Raw genomic sequence first — 17,223 nt, forward strand, 5'->3', positions numbered from 1 at the left:
TCGTCTCCTTGAACGCCACAGAACTGCTCGTTTGGACTTTGCAAGAGACAAGAGAGCACCAAACATGGGACATTCAAAGGTGGAAGAAAGTTTTTTTCTGTGATGAGAAAAAAATGTAACCTTGATGGTCCTGATGGTTTCCAACGTTACTGGCATGACCAGCAGATGCCACCGAGATGTTTTCTACGCGCCACAGTGGAGGGGGCGCCATAATGGTCTGGGGGGCTTTTTCCTTCAGTGGAACAATGGAGCTTGAGGAAGTGCAGGGGCGTCAAACGGCCGCTGGCTATGTCCAGATGTTGCAGAGAGCATTCCTCATGACTGAGGCCCTCGTCTGTGTGGTAACAGGACAATGCTACAGGACACAATGCCCGCAGGACAAGGGACTTCTTCCAGGAGAATAACATCACTCTTCTGGCCCATCCTACGTGTTCCCCTGATCTAAATCCAATTGAGAACCTTTGGGGATGGATGGCAAGGGAAGTTTACAAAAATGGACAACAGTTCCAGACAGTAGATGGCCTTCGTGCGGCCGTCTTCACCACCTGGAGAAATGTTCCCACTCACCTCATGGAAACGCTTGCATCAAGCATGCCGAAACGGCGGAGCTACTCATTACTGAGGTCATGTTTGGAAGTTGGATTTCTGTTTTGGGGGGGTTTAGGTCTTTTTTTGGAGGTGTGGGCCTAAACTTTTGATCAGATGAAAAACAGCCTGTTTCAGTTTATTCGTTGTTTTCATTAAATTGAAGGCTCAAAAAATGTTCTGTCTCCCTCCCATTTCTTCTTGTTGCATGCTGAAGCTCTACTTGGAACCTCGTTAAGATCCAGCCAGGCTGAATAGGATTGTTTGCCATTTTTCAAGTGGTCTTAAACTTTTGATCAGAACTGTATATACCCAGCAGTATAGAGGACAGGATTATATAGTGTGTTTATATACCCAGCAGTATACAGGACAGGAGTATATAGTGTGTATATATACACAGTACAGACCAAAAGTTTGGACGCACCTTCTCATTCAAAGAGTTTTCTTTATTTTCATGACTATGACAATTGTAGATTCGCACTGAAGGCATCAAAACTATGAATTATCACATGTGGAATTATATACATAACAAACAAGTGTGAAACTACTGAAAATATGTCATATTCTAGGTTCTTCACAGTAGCCACCTTTTGCTTTGATTACTGCTTTGCACACTCTTGGCATTCTCTTGATGAGCTTCAAGAGGTAGTCACCTGGAATGGTCTTCCAACAGTCTTGAAGGAGTTCCCAGAGATGCTTAGCACTTGTTGGCCCTTTTGCCTTCACTCTGCGGTCCAGCTCACCCCAAACCCTCTCGATTGGGTTCAGGTCCGGTGACTGTGGAGGCCAGGTCATCTGGTGCAGCACCCCATCACTCTCCTTCATGGTCAAATAGCCCTTACACAGCCTGGAGGTGTTTGGGGTCATTGTCCTGTTGAAAAATAAATGATGGTCCAACTAAACGCAAACCAGATGGAATAGCATGCCGCTGCAAGATGCTGTGGTAGCCATGCTGGGTCAGTATGCCTTCAATTTTGAATAAATCCCCAACAGTGTCACCAGCAAAGCCCCCCACACCATCACACCTCCTCCTCCATGCTTCACGGTGGGAACCAGGCATGTAGAGTCCATCCGGTCACCTTTTCTGCGTCGCACAAAGACACGGTGGTTGGAACCAAAGATCTCACATTTGGACTCATCAGACCAAAGCACAGATTTCCACTGGTCTAATGTCCATTCCTTGTGTTCTTTAGCTCAAACAAGTCTCTTCTGCTTGTTGCCCGTCCTTAGCAGTGGTTTCCTAGCAGATCTTCTACCATGAAGGCCTGATTCACACAGTCTCCTCCTAACCGTTGTTCTAGAGATGTGTCTGCTGCTAGAACTCTGTGTGGCATTGACCTGGTCTCTAATCTGAGCTGCTGTTAACCTGCGATTTCTGAGGCTGGTGACTCGGATGAACTTCTCCTCCGCAGCAGAGGTGACTCTGGTCTTCCTTTCCTGGGGCGGTCCGCATGTGAGCCAGATTCTTTGTAGCGCTTGATGGTTTTTGTGACTGCACTTGGGGACACTTTCAAAGTTTTCCCAATTTTTCGGACTGACTGACCTTCATTTCTTACAGTAATGATGGCCACTCATTTTTCTTTACTTAGCTGCTTTTTTCTTGCCATAATACAAATTCTAACAGTCTATTCAGTAGGACTATCAGCTGTGTATCCACCTGACTTCTCCACAACGCAACTGATGGTCCCAACCCCATTTATAAGGCAAGAAATCCCACTTATTACACCTGACAGGGCACACCTGTGAAGTGAAGACCATCTCAGGTGACTACCTCTGGAAGCTCATCAAGAGAATGCCAAGAGTGTGTAAAGCAGTAATCAAAGCAAAAGGTGGCTACTGTGAAGAACCTAGAATATGACATATTTTCAGTTGTTTCACACTTGTTTGTTATGTATATACAGTCATGTGAAAGCATGTGGTTTTTTGTAACATTTTTAATAAAAGGTTATTTCATCTCCGTTTCAACAATACAGAGAGATTAAAGTAATCCGACTAAACAAAGAAAACTGAAGAAAAGTCTTTTCAAGATCTTCTGTAAATGTCATTCTACAAAAATGCCTATTCTAACTGAGGAAAAAGATAGGACACCCTCACATGTATTCCCTCTTAAATTGGCTCAGATCTCACACAGGTATATCACACCAGGTGCACATAATTAGTAGATCGTTACTCTGCATGTTGAATGAGGCTTGCCCTATTTAAACCTCAGACATTTAGTTTGGTGTGCTCCTGACTGTTGAAGTGAGAGTGAGCACCATGGTGAGAGCAAAAGAGCTGTCAGAGGACTTCAGAAAAAAGATTGTAGCAGCCTATGAGTCTGGGAAGGGATTTAAAAAGATCTCAAAAGATTTTGAAATCAGCCATTCCACTGTCCGGAAGATAGTCTACAAGTGGAGGGCTTTCAAAACAACTGCCAACATGCCCAGGACTGGTCGCCCCAGCAAGTTCACCCCAAGAGCAGACCGCAAGATGCTAAAAGAGGTCTCCAAAAACCCTAAAGTGTCATCTCGAGAACTACAGCAGGCTCTGGCTACTGTTGATGTAGAAGTACATGCCTCTACAATCAGAAAGAGACTGTACAAGTTTAACTTGCATGGGAGGTGTGCAAGGAGGAAACCTTTGCTTTCCAAGAGAAACATCGAGGCCAGACTGACATTTGCCAGAGATAAAGTTGACAAAGACCAGGACTTCTGGAATAATGTTTGTAACAGCACCGTTTCAGCAGACAAGGGGTTAAAATCCGTTTAGGCGATATGCCCCTTTCCAAGAGACAGGCACAGCTACTGCAGAACACCAACCTCCCGAACTGGATACAAAATAGCAATCCAAACTGGAACCTCACAAATAGCTGTCAGTCAGACGAACAGGAAAAGCATATCCGTCAGCTTACACTCCTGGCAATCAGTCTCCAACAGCATACAGGGAATCCCCCCAATAACGAGACAAGGCTCCGTCTTGAGGGTCAGCAGTCATCTGACGTGCTGGCACACCCAGCCTGGTTTTTATTACAGTTTTGCAAATACAGAACAGATACAACATATCCCCACAATGCATCATGGTTTCCTCCTCTCTGCCTGGGAGACGACCGAAGACAATCCAATTATCTCTCAGGACAAAGGGGAGATCGCCAATACACATGTGGAGACAACAGGACAGGAATCACCACCCAAACACACAATGGCACACCCCCACAGCAAACACAGACATTTAACATATCCCCAGATAGCTCAAGTCTGAGTGCATATCATTAGGTGAATGGCACTCAGAATACACGAATACAATAATATTAGCTATATGGGTGCCCTCACAGAACATACAATTTAACCGAACGCATAATAACATAAAATACAATTCTACAGACAGATTTAAGCTGTGCGGCCGGTCTGTTTTCTCCTTTAAAGTTACTATGGGCCATAATCCTGAGGCAAGAGGCTTTTAAACAGCCCTCTCCAAAACCCAGTGGCGAGGTTGGTTTCGCCACACATCTCCCCCCCCCCAGGGAAGACTAACCAGATACCTGACCTCACGCCGGTCGGTACCTGAGTTAGTCTGGCAGCCCACCCACAACCCAATACTGGACCTGCTGAATTTCGTAGCCTGTCTCTGTCCAGTAAGTCCACCAAGGTTATGTTGGAAGCTGGTACTCCCGGTCTCTGTGTTGCTCCCTGGCTTGGAGTGGAGGTTGCTTTGTGGGCAGGGATCAGCGGTACTCTGCCCTGGTGCCAGCGTTACCATGGAAGAAGCCTGGTTGGAGTCTGGTTGTTGGAGGGGGAAACCGACTGTCTCCCCTTTGTCTAAACAGCCCTGTTGTTGGGGGACAGGACCAACTGTCCCTACCCCCTGTGCTGTAAGTGCAGAGACCACGGTCCCATCTGCACAGTTGTGGGGCTTACTGTCTCCCCCTGGTGCGTTAATCTGCCGCTGGGGAGAGGGGGTAACAAGCTCCTCTCCCATACATACTTCCAGCCGCTGGGGAGGGCGACCGACCGCCTCCGCTCCCAATACAGTGTCCTGCTGCTGGGGAAAGGAGACTGGGCTCTCTATCCCCTGTAGGACACTCTGCCGCTGGGGGACAGGACCGACTGTCTCTGCCCCCTGTAACTCCGTCTGCCGCTGGGGAATGGAGACTCGGCTCCCAATTCCCAAAAAATCATGCTGCTGCTGGGGGATGAAGACTGGGCTCCCAATTCCCTGCAGGACCGGCGGAGAGACCTCGGTCCCATCTCTACCGGCCACCTGTGGTCCTTCCCAGTAAACATCAACAATATCCTCCCAGCTGAAGGGCTCTGGACCTGGGTCTGACTTCTTGCTGTCCTGCTGAGCCTTCCCAATGGAGTGGAAGAGATCTCTGTAGTCCTGCTCCAGTTCCCACTCCAGGGTTGCTAGGTGAGCCAGGTCTTGCTCTACCTCATGGGGGTCATCCCAATTCTGCCTAGCCTCCCTCTCATAGAAAATGTCCTGAAGTCTGGACTGTGCAGGGCTCCCGAAGTCAGGCTCTGCAAAGGACTCCCATAACAAGCCAGGACCATCAAACTCCTCTCCCTCTGGCTTGTCATGCTCAGCTGTCCAGGGTATAAACTGTGCCACATACCACCAAAGCGCCTGGTAGGCATCCTCCAGCCATAGCTCCTGCCATACCCGGTGCTCTAGTTCCTTCACCCATTCCTCCAGGGGCTGCTCTCCCAGGAAGGGCATCCGCAGGGCCACTTGCTTCTGCAACCGCTGCTCTTCACTGGGGAGACTCTCACCTCGCTGGTATTGTACATTATCCAGGGCCTGGTACCAGATGCCTTTCCTTAATGCATCCCGGCCATCCAGGTCCTCCTCCTCGTATAACACTGCTAGTTCCATCCTGGTGCTTTTAGGGTCGCTGTACTGAGACATGCGTTGCCCTTAAATTGTAGAATCCACAGAAATGGTGTCTCCTGTAGCTGTCCTTCTGGCTGTAGGAACGATCCCGCTGCTTGCCACCAATGTAACAGCACCGTTTCAGCAGACAAGGGGTTAAAATCCGTTTAGGCGATATGCCCCTTTCCAAGAGACAGGCACAGCTACTGCAGAACACCAACCTCCCGAACTGGATACAAAATAGCAATCCAAACTGGAACCTCACAAATAGCTGTCAGTCAGACGAACAGGAAAAGCATATCCGTCAGCTTACACTCCTGGCAATCAGTCTCCAACAGCATACAGGGAATCCCCCCAATAACGAGACAAGGCTCCGTCTTGAGGGTCAGCAGTCATCTGACGTGCTGGCACACCCAGCCTGGTTTTTATTACAGTTTTGCAAATACAGAACAGATACAACATATCCCCACAATGCATCATGGTTTCCTCCTCTCTGCCTGGGAGACGACCGAAGACAATCCAATTATCTCTCAGGACAAAGGGGAGATCACCAATACACATGTGGAGACAACAGGACAGGAATCACCACCCAAACACACAATGTCACACCCCCACAGCAAACACAGACATTTAACATATCCCCAGATAGCTCAAGTCTGAGTGCATATCATTAGGTGAATGGCACTCAGAATACACGAATACAATAATATTAGCTATCTGGGTGCCCTCACATAACATACAATTTAACCGAACGCATAATAACATAAAATACAATTCTACAGACAGATTTAAGCTGTGCGGCCGGTCTGTTTTCTCCTTTAAAGTTACTATGGGCCATAATCCTGAGGCAAGAGGCTTTTAAACAGCCCTCTCCAAAACCCAGTGGCGAGGTTGGTTTCGCCACAATGTTCTTTGGACAGATGAGTCCAAAATTGAATTATTTGGACACAACAGCAGAGGACATGTTTGGCGTAAACCAAACACAGCATTCCAAGAAAAGAACCTCATACCAACTGTGAAGCATGGAGGTGGAAGTGTCATGGTTTGGGGCTGCTTTGCTGCAGCAGGACCTGGTCAGCTCACCATCATAGAATCCACGATGAATTCTACTGTGCATCAGAAGGTGCTTGAAGAACATGTGAGACCATCAGTTAGAAAATTAAAGCTGAAGCGGAACTGGACCATGCAACATGACAATGACCCAAAACATACTAGTAAATCAACCAAAGATTGGCTGAAAAAGAAGAAATGGAGAGTCCTGGAATGGCCAAGTCAAAGTCCAGATTTGAATCCCATTGAGATGCTGTGGGGTGACTTGAAAAGGGCTGTACGTGCAAGAAACCCCTCAAACATCTCACAGCTGAAAAAGTTCTGCATTGAGGAGTGGGGTAAAATTTCCTCAGACCGATGTCGAAGACTGGTAGATGGCTACAAGAACCGTCTCACTGCAGTTATTTCAGCCAAAGGAGGTAACACTCGCTATTAGGGGCAAGGGTGTCCTATCTTTTTCCTCAGTTAGAATAGGCATTTTTGTAGAATGACATTTACAGAAGATCTTGAAAAGACTTTTCTTCAGTTTTCTTTGTTTAGTCGGATTACTTTAATCTCTCTGTATTGTTGAAACGGAGATGAAATAACCTTTTATTAAAAATGTTACAAAAAACCACATGCTTTCAAAGGGTGTCCTAATTTTTTCACATGACTGTATATATATATATCTCCGGCAGTATATATGCAGAGAATTTAAAAAGGTTTCAGACCACTATCCGGCGCTGCAGGCATAAAGATCAGTCCTTGAGATGAATAGGATTCTTTTTATTATTAAAGTCAACGCGTTTCAAGGGCGAAGTGCCCCCTTCGTCGTGGACAATATACAGAATAAAATACACTTGTGTTGGAGATATTTAAAACGCTGTTTTGGCGGGTTAAACAAGGGGAGGTTCAGGGGTGGGGTGGGCGTGCTTAGTAAAATGAGGCTAATTGCTAGTATATAGTATACAGGACAGGAGTATATAGCGTATATAGGCCTCTGCTCCGGTCATATAGAAGGGTCAGACAGGATAATGATGAGGTATGATAATGGCGGCTGGAGGAGAACACTGTGTCCTGAGATGAAGTAAACGAGGGGCTCAGAGGTCGGAGGCCCCAAAGCCGACTGTAGCCCGGGCTCACTCCATTGCAAAATCTTCTCTTGTGGCCTCACCCATGCCAACTGTGGAGGTGTAGGAACTACGAGTGGTGGAATCTACATCATGCACCTAAAATAACTTCCATCATGGTCGGTCAGCGTTTACATGCTAGGAGTTGTAGTTACACACCAGCTGTGACATAGAAATGGACAGGAACCAACCTTTCTCATCAAAACCTGTGGGTGACGTCATGTTCTTCAGAAGACTCTTCAGTGCCTGGCTCTGGTCAACCATGAGACGCTTCCGATGAACCACGGCAGGGAAATCAACCTCCCAGATACTTGTGCTCCTCTGGATGCCCATCCTCCCGCACACCCGAAAGTAAAGAGAGTCAAAGCCACAGCCAAGGCTCAGCACCTGCAAGAGCAACATCATCTGAGACAGGAAGATGAGCACCACCAGGACACAGGCAGACGAGCGCCACCACGACACAGGCGGACGAGCGCCACCACGACACAGGCGGACGAGCGCCACCACGACACAGGCGGACGAGCGCCACCACGACACAGGCGGACGAGCGCCACCACGACACAGGCGGACGAGCGCCACCACGACACAGGCGGACGAGCGCCACCACGACACAGGCGGACGAGCGCCACCACGACACAGGCGGACGAGCGCCACCACGACACAGGCAGACGAGCGCCACCACGACACAGGCGGACGAGCGCCACCACGACACAGGCGGACGAGCGCCACCACGACACAGGCGGACGAGCGCCACCACGACACAGGCAGACGAGCGCCACCACGACACAGGCAGACGAGCACCACGACACAGGCAGACGAGCACCACCACGACACAGGCAGATGAGCACCACCACGACACAGTCAGACGAGTACCACCCCACACAGGAAGCTAAGCACCACCTGACACATGCAGAAGAGCACCACTCAATACAGGCAGACGAGCACCACTCAATACAGGCAGACGAGCACCATTCAATACAGGCAGACGAGAACCACTCAATACAGGCAGACGAGAACCACTCAATACAGGCAGACGAGAACCACTCAATACAGGCAGACGAGAACCACTCAATACAGGCAGACGAGCGCCACCACGACACAGGCATACGAGCGCCATCACGACACAGGCAGACGAGCGCCACCACGACACAGGCAGACGAGCGCCACCACGACACAGGCAGACGAGCGCCACCACGACACAGGCAGACGAGTACCACCCCACACAGGAAGATAAGCACCACCTGACACATGCAGAAGAGCACCACTCAATACAGGCAGACGAGCACCATTCAATACAGGCAGACGAGAACCACTCAATACAGGCAGACGAGAACCACTCAATACAGGCAGACGAGAACCACTCAATACAGGCAGACGAGCACCACTCAATACAGGCAGACGAGAACCACTCAATACAGGCAGACGAGCACCACTCAATACAGGCAGACGAGCACCACTCAATACAGGCAGACGAGAACCACTCAATACAGGCAGACGAGCACCACCACGACACAGGCAGACGAGCATCACCACGACACAGGCAGACGAGCAGCACCACGACACAGGCAGGCGAGCACCACCACAACACAGGCAGGCGAGCACCACCACGACACAGGCAGGCGAGCACCACCACGACACAGGCAGATGAGCCAAACCCAAGACAGGCAGATGAGGTATTTTTTATAGTCTGGAGCACTGATGAGGTGATATACAGGAGGAGACTGAGCGATGTACAAGACTGTATGTGGTGATGTACATCGCTCCATATCCTCCAGTATAACACTGTATGTGGTGATGTACATCGCTCAGTCTCCTCCTGTATAACGCTGCATGAGGTGATGTACTTCGCTCAGTCTCCTCCTGTATAACACTGTATGTGGTGATGTACTTCGCTCCGTCTCCTCCTGTATAACACTGTATGTGGTGATGTACATCGCTCAGTCTCCTCCTGTATAACACTGTATGTGGTGATGTACATCGCTCAGTCTCCTCCAGTATAACGCTGTATGTGGTGATGTACATCGCTCAGTCTCCTCCTGTATAACACTGTATGTAGTGATGTACATCGCTCAGTCTCCTCCTGTATAACACTGTATGTGGTGATGTACATCGCTCAGTCTCCTCCTGTATAACACTGTATGAGGTGATGTACATCGCTCAGTCTCCTCCAGTATAACACTGTATGTGGTGATGTACATCGCTCAGTCTCCTCCTGTATAACGCTGTATGTGGTGATGTACATCGCTCAGTCTCCTCCTGTATAACACTGTATGAGGTGATGTACATCGCTCAGTCTCCTCCTGTATAACACTGTATGAGGTGATGTACATCGCTCCGTCTCCTCCTGTATAACACTGTATGAGGTGATGTACATCGCTCCGTCTCCTCCTGTATAACACTGTATGAGGTGATGTACATCACTCAGTCTCCTCCAGTATAACACTGTATGAGGTGATGTACATCGCTCAGTCTCCTCCAGTATAACACTGTATGAGGTGATGTACATCGCTCAGTCTCCTCCTGTATAACACTGTATGAGGTGATGTACATCGCTCCGTCTCCTCCTGTATAACACTGTATGTGGTGATGTACATCGCTCCGTCTCCTCCTGTATAACACTGTATGTGGTGATGTACATCGCTCAGTCTCCTCCAGTATAACACTGTATGAGGTGATGTACATCGCTCAGTCTCCTCCTGTATAACACTGTATGTGGTGATGTACATCGCTCAGTCTCCTCCTGTATAACACTGTATGTGGTGATGTACATCGCTCAGTCTCCTCCTGTATAACACTGTATGTGGTGATGCACATCGCTCAGTCTCCTCCTGTATAACACTGTATGAGGTGATGTACATCGCTCCGTCTCCTCCTGTATAACACTGTATGTGGTGATGTACATCGCTCCGTCTCCTCCTGTATAACACTGTATGTGGTGATGTACATCGCTACGTCTCCTCCTGTATAACACTGTATGTGGTGATGTACATCGCTCAGTCTCCTCCTGTATAACACTGTATGAGGTGATCTACTTCGCTCAGTCTCCTCCTGTATAACGCTGTATGTGGTGATGTACATCGCTCAGTCTCCTCCAGTATAACGCTGTATGTGGTGATGTACATCGCTCAGTCTCCTCCTGTATAACGCTGTATGTGGTGATGTACATCGCTCAGTCTCCTCCTGTATAACGCTGTATGTGGTGATGTACATAGCTCAGTCTCCTCCTGTATAACGCTGTATGTAGTGATGTACATCGCTCAGTCTCCTCCTGTATAACGCTGTATGTGGTGATGTACATCGCTCAGTCTCCTCCAGTATAACGCTGTATGTGGTGATGTACATCGCTCCGTCTCCTCCAGTATAACGCTGTATGTAGTGATGTACATCGCTCAGTCTCCTCCTGTATAACACTGTATGTGGTGATGTACATCGCTCCGTCTCCTCCTGTATAACACTGTATGTGGTGATGTACATCGCTCAGTCTCCTCCTGTATAACACTGTATGAGGTGATCTACTTCGCTCAGTCTCCTCCTGTATAACGCTGTATGTGGTGATGTACATCGCTCAGTCTCCTCCAGTATAACGCTGTATGTGGTGATGTACATCGCTCAGTCTCCTCCTGTATAACGCTGTATGTGGTGATGTACATCGCTCAGTCTCCTCCTGTATAACGCTGTATGTGGTGATGTACATAGCTCAGTCTCCTCCTGTATAACGCTGTATGTAGTGATGTACATCGCTCAGTCTCCTCCTGTATAACGCTGTATGTGGTGATGTACATCGCTCAGTCTCCTCCAGTATAACGCTGTATGTGGTGATGTACATCGCTCCGTCTCCTCCAGTATAACGCTGTATGTAGTGATGTACATCGCTCAGTCTCCTCCTGTATAACACTGTATGTGGTGATGTACATCGCTCCGTCTCCTCCTGTATAACACTGTATGTGGTGATGTACATCGCTCAGTCTCCTCCTGTATAACACTGTATGTGGTGATGTACATCGCTCAGTCTCCTCCTATATAACACTGTATGTGGTGATGTACATCGCTCAGTCTCCTCCAGTATAACACTGTATGTGGTGATGTACATCGCTCAGTCTCCTCCAGTATAACACTGTATGAGGTGATGTACATCGCTCAGTCTCCTCCTGTATAACACTGTATGAGGTGATGTACATCGCTCAGTCTCCTCTTGTATAACACTGTATGTGGTGATGTACATCGCTCAGTCTCCTCCTGTATAACACTGTATGTAGTGATGTACATCGCTCAGTCTCCTCCAGTATAACACTGTATGTGGTGATGTACATCGCTCAGTCTCCTCCAGTATAACACTGTATGAGGTGATGTACATCGCTCAGTCTCCTCCACTATAACACTGTATGAGGTGATGTACATCGCTCAGTCTCCTCCTGTATAACACTGTATGTGGTGATGTACATCGCTCAGTCTCCTCCTGTATAACGCTGTATGAGGTGATGTACATCGCTCAGTCTCCTCTTGTATAACACAGTATGAGGTGATGTATATCGCTCAGTCTCCTCCTGTATAACACTGTATGAGGTGATGTACATCGCTCAGTCTCCTCCTGTATAACACTGTATGTAGTGATGTACATCGCTCAGTCTCCTCCAGTATAACACTGTATGTGGTGATGTACATCGCTCAGTCTCCTCCTGTATAACACTGTATGTGGTGATGTACATCGCTCAGTCTCCTCCTGTATAACACTGTATGTGGTGATGTACATCACTCAGTCTCCTCCTGTATAACACTGTATGTGGTGATGTACATCGCTCCGTCTCCTCCTGTATAACGCTGTATGTGGTGATGTACATCGCTCAGTCTCCTCCAGTATAACACTGTATGTGGTGATGTACATCGCTCAGTCTCCTCCTGTATAACACTGTATGTGGTGATGTACATCGCTCAGTCTCCTCCTGTATAACGCTGTATGAGGTGATGTACATCGCTCAGTCTCCTCCTGTATAACACTGTATGTGGTGATGTACATCGCTCAGTCTCCTCTTGTATAACACAGTATGAGGTGATGTACATCGCTCAGTCTCCTCCTGTATAACACTGTATGAGGTGATGTACATCGCTCAGTCTCCTCCTGTATAACACTGTATGTAGTGATGTACATCGCTCAGTCTCCTCCAGTATAACACTGTATGTGGTGATGTACATCGCTCAGTCTCCTCCTGTATAACACTGTATGTGGTGATGTACATCGCTCAGTCTCCTCCTGTATAACACTGTATGTGGTGATGTACATCGCTCAGTCTCCTCCTGTATAACACTGTATGTGGTGATGTACATCGCTCAGTCTCCTCCAGTATAACACTGTATGTGGTGATGTACATCGCTCAGTCTCCTACAGTATAACACTGTATGTGGTGATGTACATCGCTCAGTCTCCTCCTGTATAACGCTGTATGTGGTGATGTACATCGCTCAGTCTCCTCCTGTATAACACTGTATGTGGTGATGTACATCGCTCAGTCTCCTCCTGTATAACGTTGTATGTGGTGATGTACATCGCTCAGTCTCCTCCTGTATAACGCTGTATGTGGTGATGTACATCGCTCAGTCTCCTCCTGTATAACACTGTATGTGGTGATGTACATCGCTCAGTCTCCTCCAGTATAACACTGTATGTGGTGATGTACATCGCTCAGTCTCCTCCTGTATAACACTGTATGTGGTGATGTACATCGCTCCGTCTCCTCCTGTATAACACTGTATGTTGTGATGTACATCACCCCGTCTCCTCCTGTATAACACTGTATGTGGTGATGTACATCGCTCAGTCTCCTCCTGTATAACACTGTATGTAGTGATGTACATCACTCCGTCTCCTCCTGTATAACACTGTATGTGGTGATGTACATCGCTCAGTCTCCTCCAGTATAACACTGTATGTGGTGATGTACATCGCTCAGTCTCCTCCTGTATAACGCTGTATGTGGTGATGTACATCGCTCAGTCTCCTCCTGTATAACACTGTATGAGGTGATGTACATCGCTCAGTCTCCTCTTGTATAACACTGTATGAGGTGATGTACATCGCTCCGTCTCCTCCTGTATAACACTGTATGAGGTGATGTACATCGCTCCGTCTCCTCCTGTATAACACTGTATGAGGTGATGTACATCGCTCAGTCTCCTCCAGTATAACACTGTATGAGGTGATGTACATCGCTCAGTCTCCTCCAGTATAACACTGTATGAGGTGATGTACATCGCTCAGTCTCCTCCTGTATAACACTGTATGAGGTGATGTACATCGCTCCGTCTCCTCCTGTATAACACTGTATGTGGTGATGTACATCGCTCCGTCTCCTCCTGTATAACACTGTATGTGGTGATGTACATCGCTCAGTCTCCTCCAGTATAACACTGTATGAGGTGATGTACATCGCTCAGTCTCCTCCTGTATAACACTGTATGTGGTGATGCACATCGCTCAGTCTCCTCCTGTATAACACTGTATGTGGTGATGTACATCACTCAGTCTCCTCCTGTATAACACTGTATGTGGTGATGTACATCGCTCCGTCTCTTCCTGTATAACGCTGTATGTGGTGATGTACATCGCTCAGTCTCCTCCAGTATAACACTGTATGTGGTGATGTACATCGCTCAGTCTCCTCCTGTATAACACTGTATGTGGTGATGTACATCGCTCAGTCTCCTCCTGTATAACGCTGTATGAGGTGATGTACATCGCTCAGTCTCCTCCAGTATAACACTGTATGTGGTGATGTACATCGCTCAGTCTCCTCTTGTATAACACAGTATGAGGTGATGTACATCGCTCAGTCTCCTCCTGTATAACACTGTATGAGGTGATGTACATCGCTCAGTCTCCTCCTGTATAACACTGTATGTAGGTGATGTACATCGCTCAGTCTCCTCCAGTATAACACTGTATGTGGTGATGTACATCGCTCAGTCTCCTCCTGTATAACACTGTATGTGGTGATGTACATCGCTCAGTCTCCTCCTGTATAACACTGTATGTGGTGATGTACATCGCTCAGTCTCCTCCTGTATAACACTGTATGTGGTGATGTACATCGCTCAGTCTCCTCCAGTATAACACTGTATGTGGTGATGTACATCGCTCAGTCTCCTCCTGTATAACACTGTATGTGGTGATGTACATCGCTCAGTCTCCTCCTGTATAACACTGTATGTGGTGATGTACATCGCTCAGTCTCCTCCAGTATAACACTGTATGTGGTGATGTACATCGCTCAGTCTCCTCCTGTATAACACTGTATGTGGTGATGTACATCGCTCAGTCTCCTCCAGTATAACACTGTATGTGGTGATGTACATCGCTCAGTCTCCTACAGTATAACACTGTATGTGGTGATGTACATCGCTCAGTCTCCTCCTGTATAACGCTGTATGTGGTGATGTACATCGCTCAGTCTCCTCCTGTATAACACTGTATGTGGTGATGTACATCGCTCAGTCTCCTCCAGTATAACACTGTATGTGGTGATGTACATCGCTCAGTCTCCTCCTGTATAACACTGTATGTGGTGATGTACATCGCTCCGTCTCCTCCTGTATAACACTGTATGTGGTGATGTACATCGCTCAGTCTCCTCCTGTATAACACTGTATGTAGTGATGTACATCGCTCCGTCTCCTCCTGTATAACACTGTATGTTGTGATGTACATCACCCCGTCTCCTCCTGTATAACACTGTATGTGGTGATGTACATCGCTCAGTCTCCTCCTGTATAACACTGTATGTAGTGATGTACATCGCTCAGTCTCCTCCTGTATAACACTGTATGTGGTGATGCACATCACTCAGTCTCCTCCTGTATAACACTGTATGTGGTGATGCACATCACTCAGTCTCCTCCTGTATAACACTGTATGTGGTGATGTACAGTCATGTGAAAAAATTAGGACACCCTTTGAAAGCATGTGGTTTTTTGTAACATTTTTAATAAAAGGTTATTTCATCTCCGTTTCAACAATACAGAGAGATTAAAGTAATCCGACTAAACAAAGAAAACTGAAGAAAAGTCTTTTCAAGATCTTCTGTAAATGTCATTCTACAAAAATGCCTATTCTAACTGAGGAAAAAGATAGGACACCCTTGCCCCTAATAGCGAGTGTTACCTCCTTTGGCTGAAATAACTGCAGTGAGACGGTTCTTGTAGCCATCTACCAGTCTTCGACATCGGTCTGAGGAAATTTTACCCCACTCCTCAATGCAGAACTTTTTCAGCTGTGAGATGTTTGAGGGGTTTCTTGCACGTACAGCCCTTTTCAAGTCACCCCACAGCATCTCAATGGGATTCAAATCTGGACTTTGACTTGGCCATTCCAGGACTCTCCATTTCTTCTTTTTCAGCCAATCTTTGGTTGATTTACTAGTATGTTTTGGGTCATTGTCATGTTGCATGGTCCAGTTCCGCTTCAGCTTTAATTTTCTAACTGATGGTCTCACATGTTCTTCAAGCACCTTCTGATGCACAGTAGAATTCATCGTGGATTCTATGATGGTGAGCTGACCAGGTCCTGCTGCAGCAAAGCAGCCCCAAACCATGACACTTCCACCTCCATGCTTCACAGTTGGTATGAGGTTCTTTTCTTGGAATGCTGTGTTTGGTTTACGCCAAACATGTCCTCTGCTGTTGTGTCCAAATAATTCAATTTTGGACTCATCTGTCCAAAGAACATTATTCCAGAAGTCCTGGTCTTTGTCAACTTTATCTCTGGCAAATGTCAGTCTGGCCTCGATGTTTCTCTTGGAAAGCAAAGGTTTCCTCCTTGCACACCTCCCATGCAAGTTAAACTTGTACAGTCTCTTTCTGATTGTAGAGGCATGTACTTCTACATCAACAGTAGCCAGAGCCTGCTGTAGTTCTCGAGATGACACTTTAGGGTTTTTGGAGACCTCTTTTAGCATCTTGCGGTCTGCTCTTGGGGTGAACTTGCTGGGGCGACCAGTCCTGGGCATGTTGGCAGTTGTTTTGAAAGCCCTCCACTTGTAGACTATCTTCCGGACAGTGGAATGGCTGATTTCAAAATCTTTTGAGATCTTTTTAAATCCCTTCCCAGACTCATAGGCTGCTACAATCTTTTTTCTGAAGTCCTCTGACAGCTCTTTTGCTCTCACCATGGTGCTCACTCTCACTTCAACAGTCAGGAGCACACCAAACTAAATGTCTGAGGTTTAAATAGGGCAAGCCTCATTCAACATGCAGAGTAACGATCTACTAATTATGTGCACCTGGTGTGATATACCTGTGTGAGATCTGAGCCAATTTAAGAGGGAATACATGTGAGGGTGTCCTATCTTTTTCCTCAGTTAGAATAGGCATTTTTGTAGAATGACATTTACAGAAGATCTTGAAAAGACTTTTCTTCAGTTTTCTTTGTTTAGTCGGATTACTTTAATCTCTCTGTATTGTTGAAACGGAGATGAAATAACCTTTTATTAAAAATGTTACAAAAAACCACATGCTTTCAAAGGGTGTCCTAATTTTTTCACATGACTGTACATCGCTCAGTCTCCTCCAGTATAACACTGTATGAGGTGATGTACATCACTCAGTCTCCTCCAGTATAACACTGTATGTAGTGATGTACATC

At 47.1% G+C, this 17,223-nt stretch overlaps 1 protein-coding gene across 3 annotated transcripts in view; it reads right to left on the reverse strand.

The window, feature by feature from the left end:
- LCMT2 (leucine carboxyl methyltransferase 2) overlaps positions 1-17,223 on the reverse strand; it is a 134,380-nt gene that overhangs the window by 105,418 nt on the left and 11,739 nt on the right. For all 3 annotated transcript variants that reach the window (XM_044286594.1, XM_044286593.1, XM_044286595.1), the window contains one exon: positions 7,784-7,979. In XM_044286594.1, the coding sequence (XP_044142529.1) occupies positions 7,784-7,979 (196 nt within the window). The remainder of the gene's footprint in view (positions 1-7,783; positions 7,980-17,223) is intronic.

This window comes from Bufo gargarizans, chromosome 3 (assembly GCF_014858855.1).
Source record: "Bufo gargarizans isolate SCDJY-AF-19 chromosome 3, ASM1485885v1, whole genome shotgun sequence".
NCBI classification, from domain to species: Eukaryota; Metazoa; Chordata; class Amphibia; order Anura; family Bufonidae; genus Bufo; species Bufo gargarizans.